The 26174-nt window shown below is 59.9% G+C and overlaps 1 protein-coding gene across 1 annotated transcript; it reads left to right on the top strand.

Annotated features, from left to right (window-relative positions):
- The first annotated feature begins 4055 nt into the window (after positions 1-4055).
- HDAC11 (histone deacetylase 11) lies at positions 4056-19238 on the top strand. The gene is made up of 10 exons (XM_070359234.1): positions 4056-4244; positions 5212-5360; positions 8357-8457; positions 12515-12631; positions 14046-14088; positions 14490-14566; positions 15452-15514; positions 15734-15830; positions 17260-17438; positions 17650-19238. Coding segments are annotated over exons 1-10 (1044 nt in total). The 5' UTR covers positions 4056-4242; the 3' UTR covers positions 17866-19238.
- Positions 19239-26174: the final 6936 nt, after the last annotated feature.

The raw sequence follows: 26174 nt of genomic DNA, 5'->3' as shown, positions 1-26174 counted from the left end.
GATCTTCAGAGACGTCGTTCAGGTGCAACACTTGCAGAGCACAGAACAGTGGGCAGAGAGCAATTCCCTTTTAATCAGTAAAAATGCTGATTTACCAAAGTATTCAGGAAGGAAATGCAAAAAAGGGAATCATCTCCCGGGAGAAGGACTGCGGTAGAGAAGCTTTTAGTTCTTATTTTATCATCTTTGGGGAACTGTTTAAATTTTCTAAATGTGTGCATACATTAACTTTATTTTTTAAATGCCACTGGGATTATCTGTGCTGTGGCATTCCAAGCCATTTTTCATTTTCCTCATGTTTTTCTGCATTGAAAAAGAAAACCTTGAAAAATCTCTTGCACTGCTGACAAATGTGTGATGGTTTTGTGCGTGTGTGTGTGTGTGTGTGTGTGTGATGAATTGCTGTTGCCCATGAGGACCCTCATAGAATCCACGCCCTCGGTCTCTGGGCCTGTTTCTCATACTCAGGGAAGGAGCTGGGGGAGGTGGGCTGGGAGTCTGCTGGCTTTAAAGGCCAGAAGCTGTAACTTCACTGACAGCCCGAAGCTCTCTCAGAGGCAGCCCCATACCCTTCTCGGCCGGCCCACCTGGTTCTATGGGGGCAGGTGAGCTTGGAGGTGGGGTCCAGGTGAGACGGCAGGAGCAGGGTCCACTCCTCTGAAACAATAGGAGTGCAGACGGGGAAGGCTCTGAGCGGATGCTCTGCTGGTATGAACCAGCTCGACCAAAGCCCACTTTCTAAGTGAGGGCTGAATGGGCCTCTGAAGGCTGGTGGCACCTGGGCCCAGCCCTTAATTGCCGGCGTCCAGTGGCAGCCCACTCCAGGACTCTTGCCTGGAGAATCCCATGGACGGAGGAGCCTGGTAGGCTGCAGTCCACGGGGTTGCGAAGAGTTGGACACGACTGAGCAACTTCACTTGACTTTTCACTTTCATGCATTGGAGAAGGAAATGGCAACCCACTCCAGTGTTCTTGCCTGGAGAATCCCAGGGATGGGGAAGCCTGGTGGGCTGCCGTCTATGGGGTCGCATAGAGTCGGACATGACTGAAGCGACAGCAGCAACAGCAGCCCCAGTGGATCCAGGGAATTCGAAGCGGGGACAGCGTCAGCGAGGATCAGGAAACAACTGCTTAATTAAATGTTAATTAAAGATATAAAGAGTGGTGAAATAAGGATAGCTCAGTGAGGAAATTCAGTGGAGAAAAGAGGCTGAATAATTCAGCCAGAAGGTGAGAGAAAGAACGACATGGTGAGACCAAGTTTCGGTGAACAAGGCCCGCACTTTATTTTCCAAAGTAGTTTTTATACCTTAAGTTATGCATAGAGGATAATGGGGGAAGGGGTAGAGTCAGGCAGTAAGCCAGGCTTTCTTCCTGCAAACTTATCATATGCAAAAGTTTAGGTGATTTGCATCATCTTCTGGCCCGGAGGCCTGTTAACATTTCTTCAGAAATGGCCCTTTCTTCAGAAAACTTATTTTTCTCTAAAGGTGATTAGTCAGTCGCCACCCTCCAAAAGCATTAGATAAAGTTTCATTCGTATAGGGCAAAGGTGTGGTGGGCTATAACAAGAAAAAGAATTAACTCAAGGGTCCAAGGTTACAAACATTAAAGCTACTACTTACAAGAAATTATATTAATCAATACACTGCCAGGGACACAGTAGGTAAGGGATATGGAGACTTAGTAGCAAACATTGGCCCAACAAGTGAAAATCCCTTCACCAATACAATTTCTAATCAATCTTTTAACTGCTCAAAGGAATCTGTATTTAGACAGTTTAGAACATCTTATGCCTCTCACAGTTGGGAGGCTCTGAGCAATCACATGTGGCCAGAAAAACCTATTCAGGCAGGCTAGAGGACTTTCAAAGGAGTTTGTAGGTTGAAACACTGTCACACCCAGGAATCATTAACTGGAGCTGTAAGTTAATTCTTTTTTCAGAGAGAGGTAGTGGGGGACAGCCCCCCATAAAGTCAGAGGTGTAGGTGAGAGCACAAAGCAGAAAGTAGGCAGACTCTGGTTTTGGGGGTAGATGCTCGAGAATTTCCAGGGGGACTCCTGAGGCTCGATCCCGCTCATGACCTTTGTCAGGGGCGGAGCTCCTGCTCCTGGCACTTAATAGTCACCTGGAGGAGGTCTGGAGCCCGGGAACCTGTGAATGTGCTCCCATGGGTGTTTATGGGCTTACAGATCTCTGTTTCCCACATGTTAGAAGTCACATGCGACACGTCTGCGTCTGCGTCTCTGCCCTCCCTCCCGCCTTGCTTCTCTCAACATCTGTATTCCAGCAACGTCCGCCTCTGGGGCGGAGGCACCGGGGTGAAGAGGCACCACACAACTTGAAAACCCTGTTGCCCACTCTTTTGGCCTCAGGTCCCAATTCAGTCTGCCCAAGATCTTTGTTCTCTCACCAAGAGGCTCAGCCACATGACTTCCCAAACCACAGAGCAAGCTCCCTGAGATGAAGCCCGCCTCTCCCAAAGACACAGGACTAGGGTGTGCACTTTTCCCCATGTTATTATTAAATATTAACTGTTTCTTTTTGTGGCTATAGGTTATCTGTCCACATCCCCAGCCTTTGGGCAAAGTACTTTATTCTGTACCCCCAGTTTCCTCATCTGTAAAACAGGGATAACGATAGTTCGACTCCTAGGTTTGCTGTATGGATCAAATTCTAGGTTTGTTCCTAGGATCAACTGAGCTTAAAGCTTTTAGAATTGAGCCTAACACATGCTCCGTGCTATTTTAATAATAATCAGCATGATTATCTGTTTGGATTCTCTCCATCTCTCCATGGGGTGGAAGGGCAGGCATCGCTTCACCTTGAGACAGGCCACAGCGCTGGCAGGCTGCTGGCTGGGTCTGCACTTAATCCAGGCCTGAACCTCAGTGACCTCATGATAAACTTGGGGTGATGATGGAGCCTCCCGGTAGTATTAGGTTGTGAGAGTCCATTGAAAGTGAAAAGGGTTAGTCAGTCATGTCTGACTCTTTGCAACCCCTTGATCTCTGTCCATAGGATTCTCCAGGCAAGAATACTGGAGTGGGTAGCCTTTCCCTTCTCCAGGGAATCTTCTCCACCCAGGGATCAAACCCAGGTCTCCTGAGTCGGAGGCAGTCTGTTCACGTTCTGAGCCGCTAGGGGAGCTCTGAGAGTCCAGTGCAGTCACAAGATCAGGTGATAGGAACGTGGAGGACACCGTTCAAAAGACCGTGCCATTCGCCTTCATAGGGACCCCCAACCGACAGGCCCGTCACACCTACGCTCTCACACAGCCAGCAGGGATCCCAGCTGCCCTGTGCCTGGCAGCCCTGGGGTCAGCTGCTTCTGTGTGCCGGGCGGGGCGGCTGGGCCGACAGAGAAGCCCATTGTCTCTATCCTCTGGGGCTCTATTGTTGGGGCCTCCTCCCAGGGCGCAGCCCCAAGACACTCAGCTGTTACCCGGCTAATCTTGGCTTCCCGAGGTGGAGGAGGGGTGAATGTGCAGATAAACAACTCTACCCCGAAGACCGGATCCCCAGTCTGGTTCTACCGATAAGGACACGGAGGCTCGGAGAGGCTAAAGGACTGTGTGCGGAGCGCTTGTCTCAAGTCAGAGCTGCCGGACGTGGCTGGGCAGTGGGAGCGGGGGACCTCGAGGCAGCGAGGTCATGCATCGTATTAGGTCGGAAATGTCAAGGCCAGAACAGCCGGCCCCCGACCTCATCTCGCTAGTGCAAAACAGAGACCCTAGAGCGCACACGCTCGCCCAGCTGGGGTCGGGGTAACACAGCGACTCCACCTCCGAGTCCGCCCGGAAGCCGGGCGTCCCTAGCTCCCAGGATCTCCCGGCCTTGGGACCAAGAAGACTGGGCGAGAGGCCGGGCCCGGAGCATAATGTGGCGCCGCCCCCAGGGCGGAACGATTGCTCCTGTTCCAGTTCTGCGACGAGCGGCCCTCCCCCTAAGGGGCGCGGCTTTTAAGCAAGGAGAAATCTCACTGGATGTTTGCCTGCGGAAGGCGGGACTTGGAGCTTGAAGAGCGCTGGGGGCGTGGCCTCCGTCCGCGCCGCCGGAGAGCTCGGCGCGGGACTCCGACCCTCTGTGACGCAGGCCCGAGTCGGGGCGGGGCCGGGCCTAGCCTCTCGAGCTCCGCCCCCAGCGGAGGCGGCCGAGGCCGGGGGCGTGTCCTGGGCGGGCCCGCGCCCCGCCCCGCCCGGTCGCGGAGCGGTGGCGGCGCAGGGAGGGCCCGGCCCCGGGATGTGAGTGCGGCGGGGGCGGGGGCGCGGGCTGGGGCGCCGGCCAGGCCGCGGGGGTTCCCAGGGGTCCCCGCGGGCGGGCGCACCGGTGCGCGGGCGGCCGGGCGAGCCCGCCAGGTGCGGGCCCAGGTACGGCGGGCGGTCGGGCCGCTTGGCCCGGGTCAGCGCCCCGCGTACAGTGGCCAGCCCAGCGCCACTAATCTGCGGCGCACGGGGCGCTGGCCGGGCGGGGGCCCGCGACATGCGCGGCTTGGCGTCTGTCCTCGGGGCCCCCCAGCAGAGCGGAGGCCCCTGCGGTGGCAAGCCGGCTCTCTGTGCCCTGTGCTGCGGCTGCGGAGGTGTGATGGGGGTCAGCTGGCGCGGAGGGCCCTAGGTGACCCCATCCCTGGCTCCGGGTTGTGCCGAGGTGACCCCATCCCTGGCTCCGGGTTGGGCCGCAGCCTGCGTGAGCCCCGAGCTGCTGTTTCTGGGAGCTGTCCCCCTTGCTTATCAGGGATAGGGCGCATTCTGTGCTTGGTTGAGTGTGTTATCTCAGTCCTCCCGACAGACAACCGCAGGTTTGCAGCCGAGGAAAGCCAGGCCTAAGGCCACACAGCTGTTGGTTGTAATTGTTGTCATGTGGAGCTGAGGTGCTGAGGCTTGCAGCCAGACACACCTGGTGCACATGGGCTGCTCCAGAGACCGAGTGACCTTGGGGTGCCCCGGTCCTCTCTCTCAGCCTCTGGTGGGATGATGGTGGAGCCTCTACACCCATCCCGGGCTGCTGCCAGGATTGGGCCGGATGGTTCAGGGAGGTCAGGAGGGAACCACTGTTTTCGTGTTGTTGCTGTGGCCCTTATCTGCCGCCAAGGGAGCTAGTGGTGCTGGGTCAGGGCTGTGTGCTCGGTCTGAGCCTGCTGGCGCGAAGGTGCAGCTGCTCCCACACTGAGGCTGTTCCTGTCTGTGCGTGTCTGTCCCCATGCCCACGAAGGCCACACCCAACCCAGCTGTACCAGCATGTGCCGGACTCGCGTTGGCCCATCGTGTACTCGCCGCGCTACAACATAACCTTCCTGGGCCTGGAGAAGCTGCACCCCTTTGACGCCGGAAAATGGGGCAAAGTGATCAGCCTCCTGAAAGGTATGGAAGCCCCTGCCCCGGACCTGCATCTGCTCCCTGCAGCCCACCTGCCGCCACCACCCTGCTGCCTTGCCCTCACGAAAGCTTCAGACGCTCCCGCTCCAGCCTCTACCCTGACTGCCTTGCACCCGTGCTGTCAGAGGATCTCGCCAACACAGCCCTCTGAGCTCAACCTGGCCCCACAGCACACCTTCACCGGCTCCCGTTCCCTGGGGACCCAAACTCTGTCTCTGCCCCCGGAGACCCAGTAGCAGGGGAGCTGGTTGCCATGGAGCCAGGCAAGCTGACATCTGGAGGGACACACTGTCCATACCCCACAAAGTCCGAGAATCCTGGAGCTGGACCACCTTTGCTCCAACCCCACTGATGAAAAATCTAGGAAACTGGGCCCAGAAAGCTCTGAACCTCAGAGCTCTAGCCTCATCCCGTTTATGGCTCGTCCCCTGAGTAGGGTAATGCTGTGGGGAGTGTGCTGTTTCAACCGTGGTTTGTAATCCGGGGTTGAAAATTCAAGCATCACAGTAGACTGGTGGGGAAAAAAAAGATATTCCAATTTCCAATATTGGGGGTTCTTTAACAGAGGGAAGTAGGAAGTATTACATGAAGTGTTACCTGGCATTGGATGAAGCATTGAGTATCTCTGCATCACACAATGCCTTTGATCACGTCCTGGGGGATGTTTCATTTTGGGGCTAGCCCGCCTTTAACACCTAAGCCCATCTCCCTCTTTAACAAATCTAGAGCGAGCCTCCGGCCCTGCACCTTGCAGAAAATAGTCTCAGTGGAGGTTAATGACACTCATGCCTTTGTATTTTTTTTGTTTTTAGTTTTGGTTGCCTTCTGTTTCTGGTAGGCGATACTGATTTTCCACCTGCAGTAGCGACCAGAGTGCTTATTCAAAGAAAAAGATTATGTAGAAAAGAGGACAAGTGTGCAGGCCTGGGAAGAGCTCTGGGGGTGGGGGGGCGGAGCCAGCCTGCCTCCCCTGACTGTTCTCTCCTGGGGGTGGAAGCTCGCAGCTGTAACCACTAGACCTCAGGGTTCCCTGACGCCTCCCTGAAAGAGGTCCTTTCCTCTCTCCTTGCAGCGGGCCTGAGGCTCTCTGCAGGAGAGGAGCCCAAGCCCCTTCTTGGGCTCGCATGTCACCCTGCAGTGCAACCTAAGGGTGCTTTGTCCCCATCCCTCTGAGCTGACCATCTTCCTGAGTTCGCTTCCTTCTGTGATGAGGATGTAGATCGGAGGCAGGGCCATGTGGTGAGGGGCCTTGGGTACTGCCAGGAACAGAGCTGGTCCTTTGGGGAAGGCAGTAGGGAGCCATGAAGTGCTCTGGGCTCTCCATGGAGCTCTTTGTGGGAGATGTAGGGAACCAGGTGGTGTCTAGGGTCTTCCAGGTGGCTCCGTAGTAAAGAATCTGCCTGCCAGTGCCGGAGATGCGGGTTCAACCCCTGATCTGGGAAGATTCCGGAGGGGAAATAGCAACCCACTCCAGTATTCTTGCCTGGGAAGCCCGTGGACGGAGGAGCCTGGCAGGCTACAGTCCACGGGGTCGCAGAGGCGGACGTGACTTAGTGACTAAACAGCAACGGGCTTCTACCAGGGGTGGCTTCTGAGTGACGTGTTAGTACAGGTCCCGTAGGTTGTACCAGGGGTGGCTTCTGAGAGTGACGTGTTAGTACAGGTCCCGTAGATTCTACCAGGGGTGGCTTCTGAGTGACGTGTTAGTACAGGTCCCGTTAGTACACGGCTTCGTGATTCTACCAGGGGTGGCTTCTGAGAGTGACGTGTTAGTACAGGTCCTGTGGATTCTACCAGGGGTGGCTTCTGAGAGTGACATGTTAGTACAGGTCCCGTGGATTCTACCAGGGGTGGCTTCTGAGAGTGACGTGTTAGTACAGTCCCGTAGATTCTACCAGGGGTGGCTTCTGAGAGTGACATGTTAGTACAGGTCCTGTAGATTCTACCAGGGGTGGCTTCTGAGAGTGACGTGTTAGTACAGGTCCCATAGATTCTACCAGGGGTGGCTTCTGAGAGTGACGTGTTAGTACAGGTCCTGTGGATTCTACCAGGGGTGGCTTCTGAGAGTGACATGTTAGTACAGTCCCGTAGATTCCGACCTTGTTCTTCAGTGTCCTTAGAACCAGAGCGTCATGGATCCGTTCTCACAGTGCCCTAGACAGAGCGTTTCCTCCCCTTTGTCTAACTTCTTCTGTTGCAAAAAGGAGGAAATTTTGTCTGGTGTGTGTGGGGGGTGACGACATAGCGTGGTGTTTCCCAAACATCAGTCATTGGCAAACCACTCTTGGGAATGTGCCATCAACTCATACCACCTGTTTCGTTATTTACATCAGAGTTTTTATTGACCTAGGCTTCATTTTTAAAAACTTTTAAATAAGCCTGTTTTAAAAGGGAACATTATGTCATCTCAATGGAAAAAGCCAGTTTCATCTGCCATAAATAGAAGGTCATGGTAAAAAAATAAATGCGATGAAAGCAGCAGTGTGTTCCAGCTCAGGCAGCTTACTGTTGGGACAGACTGTGGAACGATTGCTGCTGGTGAGGGGGTTAAAAAAAGGGAGAGGAGCAAGGATCAGGCAAGTGTTAAAAGAGAGGCCCCCACACACGACACCCCCCATGACGTCACCCCAAGGTGGAGGAGACTCAATCAGGAGAGTTTTTCTCACCTTGAGACACAGCATTAATGACCCCTGTGCCACCTGCCTCTGCAAGTTGCCCAGCCACGCCTGAGCTCACCCCCTGGCTCTCAGTGCCCTGGGACACTGGAGGATCGCTGGGCACAACATCCTTTGCCCCCTGGCCCGAGGGCCTGGCGACTCTCTCCACACTGGCCTGAGAGGTGGCCCGTTCTGAGACCACCCGCAAGCCAGCAGGGGCCACCTTCTCCTGGGACGGGGCTGCCAGGGGCCATGTCTGAGCCCGCGGGAGGGGCTGGGGCTGGAGGCCAGCAGGGGTGCATGGTGCCCACTTTGTGGTTTCAGAAGAGAAGCTGCTGTCAGACAGCATGCTGGTGGAGGCGCGGGAGGCCTCGGATGAAGACCTGCTGGTGGTGCACACGAGGCGCTATCTCAACGAGCTGAAGGTGCGGGGCCTGGGGGCGGCCAGCCGGGAGGAGGGCCGCAGGCTCGAGGGGCTCCATTCCTGTCCCTGCGCAGGGGGAGCGTGTGAGTCTGCGGTCCCCATCGGGAGCCAGGGGCCCTAGAAGGGCAGGTACCAGGGATGCGCGTGGCTGCTCCTGGGGTCCGTGAGCCCCCATCCCTGGAAGTATGAAAGCATGGACACCCCCTTGATGGGGATTGAAACTTCGCTGGGGTTCAGGGCTTCTGCCTCGGTGACTTTCCATCTGGGCTTTGTGGACAGGCCTCCAAGACCCCTGTTGGGGTGAGGGGTGGCGGACCCCAGCTCCTTGTCTCCCTCCAGCCGCGTCTCTTCCACCTTGGCCTATGTTTATATTGGGCTGAAGTTGAAGATTCTGTTTCAAGGGCTTCTACTGCTGGAGATTTGTTGCAAACTGTCGCGCTGAAAGCTAGTCTTTGTGCCCCAGGGCCCAGCTGGGAACGTACACAAGTGGTCAGGCGGGTGGTGGGTGGTATTGGGGCGAACCCGAGCTCCGGCCCCTCCCAGACGGTGGCTGCCGCCCAGCTCCTCCGTGGGCCTGGCTTTCAAAGAGAAGCCAGGAATGCAGACCAGTGGGTGACGGCACCTGATTTCTTAATGCAGCGACTCATCAGAAGGTTTGTAAATTCACCTGCAGGCTGCCTGTGGTGACCTCTCTCTAGAAGAGCCGCACGGCTCCCCTCCGCTTCTGAGGGCGGAGGCACTGTTGGGCCCCTTTGTGGGGGCGGGAGGCAGGCGGGCCTGGGGGCGGCATCAGAACACGGTGGGTCGAGGATGCCCCAGGTGCTCTGCTCCTGGGAGCGTGGAACCCTGACATGTACCGCTGGGCTACCAGCAGGACTCATCTTAGAGCCAGAGTGGACACCCGAGGTCACCAGGCCCTGCCCCCCCAGGTGGACAAGCCTGCAAAGAGGCCACACCTGCTCAAGGTCACCCAGGCGGTCCCGCAGGCCTCGGGGGGGCCCCAGACAGGCCACCTGGCAGGGTCTCCTAGGCTCCTGGTCACGCCTGCTGCCCCTCATCCTCCCACGCGCCGGCCCGAGCTGTGAGAATTCTAGATGGAGCCGTGGCAGCGCGCGCTCCTGAAAGATTACCAGGAAGAGGGTGAAACCTGGCTCCCGGGAGAGCGAGGGGTGCGAGGCCCTGGCAGGAAGCCCAGCGCTTGGCTGCCCTGGTTTCCCGGGGCTGGGACCTGCGTGGTCACAGTCCACAGCCCAGGGGCGGGGCCAGGAGGACATGCCTGCAAGAGTCCAGAGGGTGAGGGTGGGACCAGGGCGAGGCCGGGACGGAGCGGAGCCGGGCTGGAGCCAGCGCCCGGAGAAAGCTGGGTGGGGGCTGGGCTCCATCTGTTTGGAGGTCCTTTCAGGGAACCATCGGGGGCTGACCGCGTGGCTGGCCTTGGGCCCCCTAGTACCCTGAAGGCAGCTTTCTAGGTGCTACGTGATAATACGAACAAGTATTCACAGGTAGAGTCTCAAGTAGAAAACCGACGTCAGGGGCAGGAGGAGAATTCAGATATGCCAACGTAACCAAGAGGCCACGGCCGAGCTACGTGTCTGGAGCTCCCTGGTGGCCAGAGCAAAAGGAGAAACATGATGATTTCCATATGACCTACTGAGGCGAAGAAGTATTCAGTCATGCAACACCTCTGTATGGAAATCTGACTGTGTATTGGGTACAAAAACAACAATAAGCAATGTTCCCTGCTGCCAAGGATCCGCATTTCCTGGTAGAAGACTGAAAAGAAGTAACAGTACAAAAGCGTTTCAGAGCAACAGAGGGAGAAGAAGGAGGGTCGCTGGGCAGAGGCGGGCTCGTGCAGGCTGAGTGATCCGGGAGGGCCCCGAGGAGGAGGCGGGCTGTGAGCTGAGACCAGAGAATGATGAGCAGGCGATACGCGTGGCATTTCAGAGGAAGACGGTTGTAGAGACTCAGGCCTGGAGTGGGAGGGGGCTCAGCCTCCGGAAGGGGAGAGTGAGGGAGTGGGCTAGGCAGGCATCTGGGGGAGGCATTCTGAGCGAGCAGGAGGAGGAGCAGGGGCAAGGGCCCTGAGGCAGGAGTGCCCCAGCAGCAGTGACCCCGCTGGATTGGAGGGAATGGAGGGGAGACGGTAGGAGGCGGGGTCAGATGAGGGTCAGGAGCACCGAGGGCCTGTGGTCACTGCGACTTTGCTCTGAGGGCGGTGGGAGCCCAGGGCTGTTTCAAGCAGGGGGACGTGATCTGACCTAGGTTTCCAAAGCTTGCTTGGCAGCTGTGATGGGAATAGACGAGACCCGGCTATCAGGATGACATCAGGAGCCCAAGAGGAAGCGGGTGGTTGCCGTGATTCTGGTGGGAGAGCCTGGGCGCTCAGACAAGGCTGGAAGCAGCCGTGGCCGGGGGTACACCTGGCAGCACCCGGGGTTTGTTGTGAAGTTGAAACAACAGGACTTTCCTGGGCTCAGATCGGGTGTGGGGTCTGGAGGCCAAGGATGTCCTGGAAACTGTGGCCGGAGCCCCACGGAGTCTGGGCACAACCTGGGCCTTGTTGCTGCCACCACGGTGCCCTGAGTCTGTGAGAGCAGAGACACAGACCCCCGTGCACAGAGTACCCGGGGTTGAGCCTCCGAGGGTCCCTGGGAAATGGGACCCCCAGGGTTATAGGACAGCTTCTCCACTTCTGCAAAACACAAAAACCAAAAAACGCTATTGGGATTTCAATAGTGATTATGAATCTATAGATGAGTTAGGGGAGAACCGCCATCCTCACAAGGTTAGGTCTTCCAGCCCATGGACACAGATGTCTTTCCCCTTATTCAGATCTTCTTTAAGTTCTTTCAGCAGCATTTCATAGTTTCCACTGTACAAGTCTTATACCTGTTTGGTTAATTTATTCTTTTTGATGTCCTTGTAAATGAAATTGCTTTCTTAATTTCCTTTTGGGGGCGGTGGCTTCATTTTCTTTCCTTCTCTGTCCCCTGCTGGCTTGCTGGGGGTGGAAGGAGGCAGTGGTCGATGTTCTCCTTCGGGGGCTCGTCGCTCCCTTCCAGGGACAGTCGTTCCCTGGCTCCCATGTGCTGGGCTGCTGCTGGGGTGGGGTTGGTGTGACGGACAGGTGGAGCCCCTGCCTTCCTCCACACACGTGCACACATATGCCCCCACTCACTCACATGTGCATACACATGAACGCATGTGCACATGTGCGTACACACACACACACACACGTCTTGCAGCTGTCCAGCCAGACCATGTTCTCCCTCCCCCAGCAAAGCTGTCACATTGCAGGTCAGCACCTCCCCACCATGCTGCTGTGTGTCTGTGAGGACAGACCAGCTCCATCTCCGGGCCTGGCGCCTCCCCAGGCTCTTGGGACGTATCTGCCAGGTGCCAGAGTCCTCGCAGGGCTCTGCCTAGCGTTGGTGGAGAGCAGGGTCTGGACCAGGTGTTCCCAGCCAGCCAGGAGAGGTCCAGGACCAGGGTGCATGGACACCAGCCCAGGGCCTGGGAGGTCGAAGGGAGGCTGTATCCTGGTCTGGGTGCCCCAGGCCCTCCTGCCTCGGCAGCAGGGGACGAGAGCGTGCGGCCCCATTTGCAGGGACGGGGCTTGCTGCTCTGGGGGACGAGCAGCCCTGGGCATCCAGTCTGGACTCTGTCGATGACTCGCTGTGACCTTGTAAAGAAGGATCCTCCTTCCTTACCCCCTCTGCCTGCCCCCGCAGGGCCTTGCTGCGAGCCAGGCCAGTTCCGGGTAGGCTGGGTGGTGACCGGTCGTCCCCTGCAGTTCTCCTTCTAGACACAAGAGGGCAGCCGAGGGCCGTGGCCCACGAGGCCCTTGCGCTGACTCCACTTTAAGAACACCCTGTTGTGAGCGTCTCCATGCTGAGCCTGAAGTTCAGCCACGGTGGGAGGGCCCCCATTTCTCACCCAAGGAGCTGCACTTGCCTGCAGCCCCCCAGGAGCCCCGAAGCTGGTCCAGAGGGAATCTGCTGCCTCTGGGCCCATCGGGCAGAGGGAGGCCACACAGCCCGTGTCTCTTCCCGCAGTGGTCCTTCGCCGTCGCGACCATCACAGAGATCCCCCCGGTCATCTTCCTGCCCAACTTCCTGGTACAGAGGAAGGTGCTCAGGCCCCTGCGGACCCAGACGGGAGGAACCATAATGGTAGGTGGGGAGTAGGGGGCAGTGGCTGGGCGGGAACCCCCAGCCCCGGCTCCTTTGCTCCCTGGGCCTTTGCCCACCTGGGCTTTTGCCTCCAGAAGGCCTCGTCCCGCTGAGTAGTTGAGAAAAATCACAAATGTTCTTCAAGGCGGCAACAGGAACTCTTTCTTCCAAAGCTTCTCCCGTAGAAATCACTGCTTTTCCCCCAAGCCCCCCTGTTAGAGTATTTACTGGTGTGTAAGAGGTGTCCTTAACCAGCCACCCCCCACCAGGGTGTGTCCTGAAACTGTGGCTCTGAGCTGCTCACATTTCAGATGAAAACAAGCCCGTGGCCTCAGCGGTGGACGGGGGCCTCACCCGCAGCGGGGTGTGGCAGCCACCAACACTCGAGGCAAAACTGGGCTTCACATCGCGTGTCAGCTCAGTTCAGTCGCTCAGTCGTGTCTGACTCTTTGTGACCCCGTGGATGGCAGCACCCAGGCCTCCCTGTCCATCACCAACTCCCGGAGTTCACTCAGACTCATGTGCATTGAGTCAGCAATGCCATCCAGCCATCTCATTCTGTCATCCCCTTCTCCTCCCACCTTCAATCTTTGCCAGCATCAGGGTCTTTTCCAATGAGTCAGCTCTTCACATCAGGTGGCCAAAGTATCAGAGTTTCCGCTTCAGCATCAGTCCTTCCAATGAAAATTAGCCACAGTCAGTGAGGAAAAGAAGTGGAAATGATTGAAATGTACAATGATCTAACCAGACCTGGATCAACACCGGCTGACCCCTTATAGTTTTCTTCTTAGCTTTGCAAATTTGTGCACTTTTAAAGTTTATTAGAATAGTCCTGCTCACCCCAGAATGATGAGCTCCTACATGATTTCAGGACTAGAGCAACAGTATTTCCATGAGCAAAATTTTGTTTTCCCTTCGGAAGCCACGTGAGAATCCTTGTCAGCTCACATGCAAGCCTGAGACGGAACTTTGGTTTCCTCCAGTTCCCTCACACAGTCACACAGGGGTTTACACTTTGCAGGTGGCTCAGTGGTACAGAATCCGCCTGCCAATGCAGGAGCCACAGGAGATGTGGGTTCGATCCCTGGGTTGGGAAGATCCCCTGGAAGAGGGAATGGCAGCCCACTCCAGCATTCTTGCCTGGAAGTCCTGTGGACAGAGGAGCCTGGCGGGCTACAGTCCACAGGGTCACAGAGTCGGACGCAGCTGAGCACGCACATATCACACACTGCCCGTCTCATAGGCTGGCCCGTTGGGGATTTGCCGGACGAGGGCGGGTGGTGCCCCCTGTACCCCACCTCATAGCTCATCCCCCCTGGGAGCTGGCTACAGTGTTCACGGGGGCAGTGAGTCAGCACAGGAGCGAGTGAAGGGCTTGGCCCCTGCCTGCCTCAGCCTGTGCTTGTTTTCAAAGGCGGGCAAGCTGGCAGTGGACCGCGGCTGGGCCATCAACGTAGGTGAGTGCCCCGGCCGGGCCGGGGCCTGCTGGCGGCAGCTCAGATGCCCTGATGGCAGAGCTGCCCCCCAACCCAGGGCCCCGGGGTGCTGACCTGCCCCGGGGGGGGGGGGTCTATTTGCCGGAACAGCCTGGAGGCCCAGAGCTGTCCCTGGAAGGATGGGGGTGGGGGGCACCTGGGGCACGCCCTTGCCCGGCCCTGCCCACTGCACGACCAGCCTGCAGGCCCAGAGCTGTCCCTGGGAGGACGGGGGTAGGGGGCACCTGAGGCGCGCCCTTGCCCGGCCCTGCCCACTGCACGACCAGCCTGCAGGCCCAGAGCTGTCCCTGGGAGGACGGGGGTGGGGGGCACCTGGGGCGCGCCCTTGCCCAGCCCTGCCCACTGCATGACTGTCCTCGCAGGCGGCGGCTTCCACCACTGCTCCAGCGACCGGGGCGGGGGCTTCTGCGCCTACGCGGACATCACACTTGCCATCAAGGTGCGTCCATGCGCACGTGACGGGCGGTGGGGAGGGTGATCGCCTCCAGGAGCCTCCCTGGAACCCCAGTCTGGTGTTCTCACCCCGTGTTGTGAAGGGATCGAGGTCCCGAATGGGAGAGAGCTCACCGGGTCCCTAAGCTGGGCTGAGACTCAGATGTAGACGTGACACCTGCTGGTCTGTGCTGCCCGTGACGGCCCAGAGGTGACCAGCTTCTCCAGGGGCCGGGGGCCGGAGGAGAGCAGCTTACAGGACGCCGCTAGATTATTAACAGGAGACAGGGCTGTGCTCAGGAGAGCGGGGAGGAGACAGGGATCAAGATCTTGATGGTGCTGACAGCGGCTGGCATCTGCGGGGCTCACCCCTTCACCCTCAGGGAACAGGGCTGGAGGGGGTGAGGGCACAGCTTGAAGGGGAAGCGCTGGCCGTGGCCTCCGCGGCTGTCAGAAGCCAGCGCTCCCCCAGCACCTGCATCTGGGCTCAGGCTGGGAGTCCGTGTGGTCCTCGCGGCTCCTGTCTGCACACGGCATGGGAACGGATTGGGAGGAGGGGGCGGCAGACCCTGGCTGTTTGGAGAGTGAGATGCCAGGAGACCTGGCGGGAGGGGAGGGCGGGGGAAGGAAGGGCTTCCCGAGGAGGTGGCTTTAGGGCTGGGCCCCTGTAAGAAGGCGGAGATGGCCAGATGGAGCTCCGGGTACAGCTGGGAGGGGGACCCCGCTGCAGACACACACAGGCTCCTCTGAGCCACATGGACCTCCTGCTGGCCTGGGGTCCCCCACAAGCACGGAGGTGCTCCCAGTCCACCCTGTCGCTGACTGGGGCCCCTGGGGGCCTGCACCTTCTGGCCCAGGGGTCCTCACCTCTCCCCTTTCTTGCCCTGGGCAGTTCCTGTTTGACCGAGTGGAGGGCATCTCCAAAGCCACCATCGTGGACCTCGACGCCCATCAGGTGAGTGCCCGGCGAGGCTGGGGTCCTCCCCTCCCCAGGCGGCCTCTGACACATGGCCCCATGAGGTGGGGTTCCCTGCCCCCAAGAACACCCCCAAGCCCCAGGCTGGGCCTCTGCTGCCCCTCCACCCAGGCACAGGGGGCGTTCTCGGGAGTGCTGGGGGTCCGGGCCTGGCCCGGGCACTGGCCTGCCGTGAGCAGCTTCTGTGTTCCCCGCCAGGGCAACGGGCACGAGCGCGACTTCATGGGCGACAGGCGCGTGTACATCATGGACGTGTACAACCGCCACATCTACCCCGGGGACCGCTTCGCCAAGCGTGAGTGCCTGCCCACCCCAGCGCGCCCCCCTGAACCGGGCTCGGTCTGCCGGGCTGCTCCCACGTGCCGGGCCCTGCAGACGTCACTTCACTTCTTGATCTTCAGCATCCCAGGGAGGGGGAGGCCGTCCCCACTTTGCAGACAAGGAAACTGAGACCCAAAGAGGTCGCTTGACCCACCGAAGACCACGTAACCACCCCCCACCCCAATAAACACACCGTGAATCCCCCTACTGGGGTGACCACCTGGAGAATAGAGTAGGATCTTCTCCCAGGTGTGCGGCTGTCGTGAATCCCTCTACTGGGGTGACCACCTGGAGAATAGAGTAGGATCTTCTCCCAGGTGTGCGGCTGTCGTGAATCCCTCTACTGGGGTGACCACCTGGAGAATAGAGTAGGATCTTCTCCCAGGTGTGCGGCTGTCGTGAATCCCTCTACTGGGGTGACCACCTGGAGAATAGAGTAGGATCTTCTCCCAGGTGTGCGGCTGTCGTGAATCCCTCTACTGGGGTGACCACCTGGAGAATAGAGTAGGATCTTCTCCCAGGTGTGCGGCTGTCGTGAATCCCTCTGCTGGGCTGACCACCTGGAGAATAGAGTAGGATCTTCTCCCAGGTGTGCGGCTGTCGTGAATCCTCTGCTGGGGTGACCACCTGGAGAATAGAGTAGGATCTTCTCCCAGGTGTGCGGCTGTCGTGAATCCCTCTACTGGGGTGACCACCTGGAGAATAGAGTAGGATCTTCTCCCAGGTGTGCGGCTGTCGTGAATCCCTCTACTGGGGTGACCACCTGGAGAATAGAGTAGGATCTTCTCCCAGGTGTGCGGCTGTCGTGAATCCCTCTACTGGGGTGACCACCTGGAGAATAGAGTAGGATCTTCTCCCAGGTGTGCGGCTGTCCAGTGAAAAACGGAACAGGAGAGAAACAGGAAAATGTAGAAGCAGAAGATACGAGATACGACGGCAGAGATCAGTTCAGACTTGACAGATGTTAATGCAAGTGGGTTAAACTCATTGATCCAAAGGCAGAGACTCTTCGATGAAGCTTTGAAGACAGGGGGACCTGCCCACCTTGTGGGGAGGGGACGTTTATACAGGAAGCGCCTGCGGGCCTGCTGCGGGTGACCCAGCCACGCTGTGGTCCCAGGGACCCGTTTCTGAACTGAGTCTCGTCTCGAGGGGCCTGGCTTCAGACCCGAGGGTGCGTGGGGTGTCCCTGTCTCTGGCGAGTGCTTGCGGGGCAGCGAGCTCGGGGCCCGGCGTGGGTCCCTGAGCCCCAGGGCAGTGCTCCATCCGTGGTCTTCGTGCTCTGTTAGCTCAGTTTGGGTGGATGAGTGGCTGAGCAGCACTAGAGTCAGACGGGAAAGCAGGTAGTGCCCCCAGCCCCGTTTCCCGCCTGCACGCTGGGGCATCGCTGTCTCCCCCGCCAGAGGCCATCAGGCGGAAGGTGGAGCTGGAGTGGGGCACGGAGGACGATGAGTACCTGCAGAAGGTGGAGAGGAACCTGGAGAAAGCCCTGCAGGAGCACCGCCCCGACATCGTGGTGTACAACGCGGGCACGGACATCCTCGAGGGGGACCGCCTCGGCGGGCTGGCCATCAGTCCGCAGGTGCGTCCCGGGGCGGGGGCAGGGGCGGGCTCTGCTCTGGGGACTCAGCAGCGATGGGAATGTGGGCGGCACAGGCGTTCCTCCTGAGGCCAGAGGGGCTGGGCAGCAGCAGCAGCTCAGAGCGGGGTTAGACTCAGAGCAGGACCTCTGCCACCCTGAGGGCCCGGGCCTGCCTGAGCCCATCTTCCCCGTCCTCCCCCTACCCACCCAGGGTGTCGTGAAGCGGGACGAGCTGGTGTTCCGGATAGTCCGTGGCCGCCAGCTGCCCATCCTCATGGTGACCTCGGGCGGCTACCAGAAGCGCACGGCCCGCATCATCGCCGACTCCATCCTTAACCTGTACAGCCTGGGGCTCATCGGGCCCGAGTCCGCCAGCGTCTCAGCACAGAACTCAGACACACCTCTGCTGCCCCCGGAGGTTCCCTGACCATGCCGCCGTCTCGGAGGCTCCCCGCCTGCCGCCCGTCCGCCCACCCACCAGCCTCCCAGCGCGTCTCCTCCTCCAGCCGAGGGACCAGGGGGCGCCTTGCACAGCTCCACTCTCCCCCCGCCCCGGGTGTTGGGGGCTCTGGGCCCCTCTGCGGACGGGGCAGAGGGCAGGGCCCGAGTCCCGGCAGGACCCATGGGGGCACGGCCTGACCAGACCCTGCAGAGGTGATGGTTCTCCCAGGAGGGAGGAGGCAGGTGAGGCTCTGGGGCAGGGGGCGCCCCTCAGGGTGGGGTGCTCCAGTTTTCAGCACAGCACCGCCGTTTCAGACTGAGGAGGCTTGCAGGACCTCCCTCCTGCCTCTTCCACACCCTCTCCCCCTCCCACCAGGGGTGGGGCATCCAAGAGGGGGCTGAGCCAGTCTCTCGGGGCAGGGATTCCCAGGCAGCAGGCAGGAACCCTGGTCCTGATGTGGGGTTGCGGGGAAGGGTGTGCAAGTGCAGGTGGGTTTTCCCGTCTGACTTCTCCATCAATAAAGGAAGGGCTGGACCCGCTGTCCCTGAGCCCCTCCCCACTCGTGGTGGGGTGGAGAGGGGAGCCTGTTCCAGCAACATCTTGCTTGTCCAGAGGGAAGGGCAGGCTCGGGGTGGGGAAGCGGGGAATGAGCTCTGACCTCAGGGACAGGACAGGCCTGAGCTCTGGAGGCCAGAGGGGCGGAGGAAACCGAGGCCCAGCCCAGGAGACCACGGAGGGGCAGGTGGCCAAACAGGGTCCCACAGGCCCTGAGGCCCAGTTGGGGACTGTGGTGCTGGTGACGCCAGGCTGGGGTTGCTGGGGGCAAGCGGAGGGTCTCCATCCTGGCCTGCAGCAGGTAGGGGTTGGGGGCAGGGCTACAGCCTGCACTGGCCTCCCTGAAAACACCAGGCCTGCCCTGCACCTGCGTCCCAGGTGGGCCCTGACCTTGTCACCGGCTCTGCTCTGAAGGGGATGCTCAGGACCCACTGGGAAGCTGGGACTGGGCGAGGCGTCCAGTGCCCCACGCCTGGTGTGTTCTCGGAGATCAGAGTTGGGGGAGGGAAGGCAGGCCGTCCCTGATCAACCCCCCTGGGGACTCTGCTCCTCGCCACCTGGGGGTGCCCTGAATTCTCCTGCCTTCTCCCTCGCACCCCCTCTGCTGTGGGGGTGGGGAGGGTCCCAAGATGACCAAGTGTCACAAACCTTGGACGCCCTGCCCTGCCACCCCACCCCCCGGTCTCTGCACCTAACACCCCTTCTCCTTCAACACGGGCCTGTGACCCCAGGGGGCAGGCGGCGATGGGCTTGTGTCGTGGAGCCTCTGTTCCAGAGAACCATAAAGGCCCTTCCCAATGAGAGCTGGCTGATGTGTGTTCTTCAGAGGAGTCTGTCCCTCCTAAGTATCCCAGGAAATAAAGGCTGAAAGTTCACACAGCAAGGGGCCTGGGGCAGCGGGCTGGTGAATGCTAGTGTTTCATTCTGTCCTCAGAGTCCCCTGGAGAAGGAAGGTCACTGTGCCCATTTTACAGATGAGGCAACTGAGGCTCAGTGAGTTTGCCCCAGGCTTGACCGCAGCTCTGCCAGATCCCACAGCATGTTCGCAGCTGCCTCTGATTTAGCAGGGGTGAAGAGAGGGTGCTCTCCAGACAGAAGGGTTTCAGGGGCAGGGGAGGGTGGGGGTGGGAAGGTGCCAGACAGGGAGCACATGTTGGGATGGGTTGAGCAGGGGCAGAAGGGTTGGGGCAGGTGGGGAGTGGGACCTTGTCCTTAGCCTGGCAGAGCGGCCAGGGCACCCCCAGCATTAGGGGCACAGCCTGGGTGGGGAGTGGGTGTTGCTCGAGGATCAGTGCCGGGGCAAGGACAAGTGATGAAGACATCGGGTGGTGGTTGGGGTCCAGGTGTGCCCTGCGCCAGGTGCGAGGCGGGTGAAGGCTGGCAAGGCCGTCGTCTCTGTTTACAGCTGTAGATGCCGAGGCATGCGATTGGCGGGGGCGGGGTTACTTGCTCAGAGCGCACACTGGGGGCTGGAGGAGCAAGCTTCCCACCAAGGCCTTGGCTCTGGAATCTGCAACTCTTTCATCCTCCGTGAGATGGGCCTCGAAGGACGCGGTACTCACCCGGAGCGTGGGCCCAGGACTGAACACCTGGAGGATGTTTGGGACCATTCGTGACCACAATGGTGACTGCTGCAGAGCAGGAGGAGAGTCCGGGCTGGTTCCCATGAGGTGTTTGGGCTCTGTTCTTAGGATGTGCACTCTGTGCTCTTTGCAAGTGATCCCCCAAGTTATGAATCCCCAAGGGGAATGTGCCAAGCCCTGGCGGACCGGGTGGGCAAGAATGGGGCCAGGCTGGGAGGTTTGGGGTCAGACACGTGCTCGGGGAGAACCCAGGGGCCTGGCAAGCTTGGAAAAGGTCCTGCAAAAAGGAGCCCACGTGGGCCAGCATGCTGCCTGGCGGTGGTGGAATGTCTGCAGCAGGCAGCTCCAGGGCGTCCTGAAGATCTGACCTAGGAGAACCCCTCGCCCCTACCACGCCCCATGCTGGGGAGTGGGCAGGCCCCTGGGCCCCACGCCCAACACATAGGGAGCCCTCCGGGGCCTCTCCGAGCCTCCGTCCTCAGCCCTCCTGGTGGCTCGTGTCCTGAACTTGCGAGGCTGGCCAGGGTGTCCAGGGTGACGCTGGAGCCAGCTCAGAGCCTGACCCCACGAAGCTGGTGCATGATCGCGTCCCCCCCGTCATCCCCAAGACCCCAGCGCCAGGCCCGACTGGAGGCCCGCGAGTCCTGGGAGGTCATCGAGAGAGAGTTCACGGCCCCAGTCTCGGCTTGGGGCCCGTGCGCGTTCTCAGGCAGCACTGCCCGCCCAGGGCACCATGCCTGAGGCTGGAGGGGGCAGAGGCAGGAAGGGACATGCCCAGCCTGCCGCCCAGGGCATAAACACAGGCAGGGGCACTGGCAGGGCCCCCCAGCTTTGCAGGACTCCTGGGCAGATCTGAGGGAGACACAATGCCGCCCTGGCCTCGCGTCGGTTTCATTTAGCCCAGCCATCCCCGGCTGGGGACGCCCTGCCCCAAGCAGAGGGCCACCGCGGGGAGGCTTGGTGCCATGTCGGGAGTGGTGCCTTCCCAGGACTGTCAGCCAGGCTGCAGGGGGACAGCGGTTAAGCCATGAGCGCCCACCCCTCACTGGCCAGACCTTGAGTCCCAACCCTCCACCTGTGGCTAGCCGGGTGCTTTTCCCTCTCTGCCTCAGTATACTCATCTGCAAAGTGGGAATGATACTCTGCATGGGGGCAGTTGTCACGAGAACTCAAGGAGCCAATATTTGTTGAGAGCTTATAGTGGTGTCAAGCCTGGAACAGACACTCCATACCAGTTACCCATCAGCAGCTGCGTCACTGCCTTAGGGACAAGGAGGTTGAGGCTCACAGAGGTCAAGTGACTTGCCCAAGGTCACACAGGCAACAGAAAAGCCAGGGAACGGACCCGAGGCCGCCTGACTCTAGAATGAGCGCCCTTGCCCCCCAACCCCACAAGCAGACCGTCTGGCAAAGGTTTGTAATGACCAGGGGGCAGAAGAGGCGGAGCTGTCCTTTGTGGAGGGCCCGCTGGGATACCAGCTCGGGGCTGGTGGTCAGTCTGGAAACTGACGCCCAGGGAGGGCTGTTACGGAGCCTGGTGGCCAGCTGGGGACCAGAGCTCAGCCTCCTGGATCCCGCCCATGGCAGCTTTCCGATGGGGAGTCGGGGGTCCCGAGCGTCGCCCCGGCCACCCCCTTGGGCATTTTCCTCTGCACGCCTTGTCAGCACCAGGGTCAAGGCACGGCTGTCAGGGCACGAGGGAGCCCTGGGCTCTGCCGTCAGGGGCGCGGTCTCTGCAGGAAGGACGTGGGCTTTGTGGCCGGCCAGCCTCAGTCTGAACCTGCTTTGCCACTGGCCTCGGAGTGACCCTGGGCAAGCGCAGCCCGGACCGCAGGCTGGCCCTCCCTCCACACAGGCCTGTGTGAGGGGACGGAAGTGGCCTGGCCTATGCGCTCCAGTCACTTGAGGACGGACTTAGGGTCCGGCGGGAGAGTGTGGGGTGCCCTTCTGGCCTGCTCTCCAGTCTCTTGCTACACAGACGGGAAACGGACACCTAGAGAGACACGGCTTCATTGCACGTGGGAGCTGACTCATCGGAAGGTGGAGGACATGGTGTTTGGAGCTGGACTTTCTTGCCAGCTGTGCGGCCTTGAGCTGTGGTCACCATGCTGAGCCCTGATCTCCTCCCCCGTAAGATGCCCTGGTGTCGGCATGTTCTCAGTTAACATTGGCATCCTTCAGGAGGGCACCGGATGGGATGTTCTCGGGGCTGGGGCATCTGAAATCATCTTGTGACCTCTGCGTGCAGCTTCTGGGTTCACGACGTGAGTCGTGCACAGGCGTGTGTTCACTGGCTTCATTCTCAGCACAGCTGTGTCCACAGAGGAAGACGGATGCAGAGAGGATGGGTCTCCAGACATACCCCCCAGCCCCCCAGAGCCTGCACCCCGTGTGCTGGAAGTGCCCACCCTTGGGTGCCCCATGGCCGTGACCTCCCCTCCCAAGGGGTGTGCTAGCGAGGGGGCCTTGGGCATCCAGCTCCGTGGCTGAGGGGCGTCCCACCCCTTTCTGAGATTTCCCATTGGGCACCCTGGCCTTGGAGCTCTGAGGAGGGCTCACACATGAGGGGTGCTCCCAAGGGGCCAGGAGGAGGGGGCGATGGCCCAACCAGAGACCCCTTCCCTGCTGGGACCCCCGAGCCGGCACTCACACCCTGCCAGTCATTGCGGTAACCGATACCCGGGCGGCCAGACGGAGTTATGGTGTGCGGCTGGGAGGCTATTTTGTCTAATGCGCTGAGAGGCGTTTGGAAATTCCTGGAGCCCATCTGGTCCTAGTTACGCCACAATATTGCTGTCTCTTCAGCTTGCAGACAAGGGAACACTTTTATTTCTCCTCTCGGAGCTCAGGAATGTGCCGAAAACACAGGCCGGCGGACGCCCATCTGGTTCCCGAGGTCTTCGGTCACGTGAGGACCCGCCGTCATTTCAAAGGCTGTGGCTCCTTCCCCAGGAATCCTGCGATGCCGCGGGGGTCCGAGGCCTGGCATGGGGTGCCAGCTGTGTGATGCGTTCCCGAACCCCAGGCTCTCGTCCGCACAGCTGAGATGGGCACTCCTGGTGGTGGGGCTGGGGGGCACGCTAGCCTGGCACGTGGTGGGCACCTATCCAGCAGTGGCGGCTTCCCCGAGAGCTCCTCGAACCTGAGACCGTTCTTTGACCAGTCCGAGGGCCAGTAGCCTCTGTCTAGCGGAAGCTTCAACTCTGATGGATGAGTCATTCCTGACACCCCGGCCTGCCCACAGCCAACCCCAGCACCAGAGGGGAAGCAAATAGAGAGGGTCCCCGTCTAACCCATCCCGGTGGAGTCCAGGCCAGACCACTCCTGCTGTCTCGCCTGGGCTGGAGCCTGACTCTTTATTCCCAGAGAGCTGGTCCCGGGGGCCCTCGGGGCTCCCGCTGCCGCAGTGCCCAGAGCCGCGTGCGGCCGCCCACTGCCCCTGCTCACACACTCCTGCCTGGCCCAGCTCCCTCTTGGCCGCAACCCCGGGCGAGTGTTCAGAGTCGCTGGCACCCTCCTCCCCTTCCTGGAGGAGCTCCCACCCCTCCAGCCCAGGCTGTGGCGGTCATGGTTCCCTGCCCGCCCTCCAGCCTAGCCCCTGCTGCCCCGAGAGTGCAGTGTGATCCAAGGACAGATCCTCCTGGAGGGTGCTTCTCTCCACCCCTGAGCTTGGACATGCCCACGGACTTGCTTCATGAACCGTGAGCTCAGTGCCTGTGTGTCTCCCCGGGGACGCTTTCCTCCCTGGGGACACTTTCCCAGCCAGTGGGCGATGCTCCAAGTGCCTTGCTCTTGCTGCAGCGACGGCGGGAACACATTTTGAGCTGGGGCACCTGTCAGTCTGGGTCCCTGAAAGCCCCAGGTGAGCAGAGCCCCCTGGGCAGACAGGGGTGGATGTTCAGAGAGAGGGAGAAATAAAGCACCGCTGAGGTTCTACGTGGCGCGTTGCACGGCACAACCTTGCCCATCCTGACACCTGTCCCCTGCCTCTGACCACGGAGAAGGCTCAGTGATGGACCAGAGTCCTTACCTAGGCTTTTATATTTGGGGGCAGGAGGGGAAGGGACTTTGTCTCACAAGTCACAGAGCAGCCTGATTTCAGCCACAAAGATAAAGCCTGTCTAAGGTACTAGAGAATGAAACGGAGAGAGAAACGGATAAAGCACGATGGGGAAACAAGGAAGCCTGGCGGCGCTGAGACGGGGTTGCCATGGACAGCTGGACAAGTTGTGCACTACACAGCTCTGATGTGTGCTGCTCAGAGGGGCATCAGGGGAGATGTATTTGCCAGGATACTTTTCCAGCAGGTGGCGGTAAAGCATCTCAAGGAAGTGGAGCCTTGCTGAGCTTGGCACAGAACTTCATCCAGGCTGGCACCCTTGCGGTGTCAGATCCCCGAGTTCTGTCCTGGAGCCCCCAGAGCGTCCGGAGCTCAAGGAGGACTCGATGGCGCTTGTTCTCACCATGAATTCCCCTCGTTAAGCTCTGCTCGCAGTAGTCATCGATGGTCCATTCACTGGCAAGAGGCATCGAGCTTGTTAGCCGCTTTCCAAGCAGAGCCTGGGTGCTTCTAGAAGTGACTGGCCAACGACAGGAGAGGAGACAGAATAACCGCTAGAAGTAAACACAAGAACAGCACCAGCCGACTGCCAGTTTGGGGCTGTCTGTGTAGAGGCGAGTAACCCCCGCTCTCTCCACAGGTGCCAGACGCTCTGCTGTGCTGGTGTGCTGCAGCCTGAGCACGGCTGGCTGGCCTGGTCGTTTTTCTGTAGGATCACAGAGGAGACACTGTGTGGGCTCACTTCCTCTTGAATGGTTAAGTATAACTGTGTTGTTGCTTAAAAAGGACAGACCAAAATTATCCGCAGAGGGCGCATGTGTGTGTGGCTTGAGCTAGGTAAATAATGTATCATTGTAAAAGGATGCTGTTGGCTGAGGCCCAGTCCCCCAGCTGTCCCCGGCACAGGAGGGGGCTGCCTGCTGGCCGGGGCCTAACCCCACTCTGCCCGGCTCATGTGGACTCCCTCCTATGACTCAAAATGTGGGGAGTTTCAGGAAAAGTTTTGGGAGAGACAGTGGGTCTTCCCTGATGGCTCAGCAGGAGCCATGCAGGAGACATGGGTTCCATCCCTGGGTCGGGAAGATCCCCTGGAGGAGGAAATGGCAACCCACTCCAGTATTCTGGCCTGAAAAATCCCATGAACAGAGGAGCCTGGCGGGCTACTGTCCAGCAGTTTGCAGAGTCGGACACGACTGAGCTACTGAGCACGCAAGCCTGTGGGCTCTGACGTCGGACCATCAGGGCGCCAGGGGGCAGTCTTGGTGTTGCCCTTCCCTGTGAGATGACTCCAGACAAGCCCCTGCTCCTGCCCATTTGGAGCTGCGGCAGCCACGAGTGGGAAAGTTGACACCTACCTGCGGGGTCCTCGGAAGGGTCTGGTGGGTGGGCGAGGGGCCCAGGGCGTGGCTGGCAGGCACAGGGCCCAGGGCCCCTGACGTGGGTCCCCGGGTGCCCATGGCAAGTCGCTTCACCTCTGGGAGTCTGGGTTTCCTCGTCCGTCAAGAGGTGGCTTCTCAGGGTGCAAGGAACAACCAGGCCCTTTCTGCTTCCCTGCCGGGCAGCAAGGGGGTGGGGGTGGAGGTGGGGGTCTGTACCCCCCGCGTCAGTCCCAGAACAGGGCCTGCAGGCAGGAAGTGGGTCCTCAGAAGCACCCCATTTGTGTTCTGGTCTGTGCCCACGGGCTGCAGGAGACTGGCTGGGAGCGGTCTTTGCTGGGCCAGCCTAGAGACCCCCCTCCCCACTCCACATCCGGGAGGGGGCCCCCTTGCCCCCCTGAATTCTGAGCAAGTGCCCCGTCCACGCCCCCCCCCTCCCGCCAGGCCCTCCCCAGGGCTCCCCGGCAGGCTGCTTGGCACCTCTGGTGCAGGGAGGGGGGGCCCTGGGCCCCGCCAGCAGCCCTGGGCCAACACCACAATTGTTTTTCCACCTGGAGCTTCCAAGGGGCGGCTGGCAGCCAAGCCGGGGGGCTCGGGTGAGCCGCCAGCGGGCGCGGGAGGAGCCGAGTTTCAGCCACTCCATCCACGGAGTGAAGTGGACACCGCAGGTCGGCTGTGCACTGTCCTTTGACCCCGGGTGCGTGACTGAACCGCCCTCGG

This window comes from Bos mutus, chromosome 22 (assembly GCF_027580195.1).
Source record: "Bos mutus isolate GX-2022 chromosome 22, NWIPB_WYAK_1.1, whole genome shotgun sequence".
Classification (NCBI taxonomy): Eukaryota; Metazoa; Chordata; class Mammalia; order Artiodactyla; family Bovidae; genus Bos; species Bos mutus.
The sequence above is the reverse complement of the archived record's forward strand: the minus strand, read 5'-3'. Positions and strand labels throughout refer to the sequence as shown.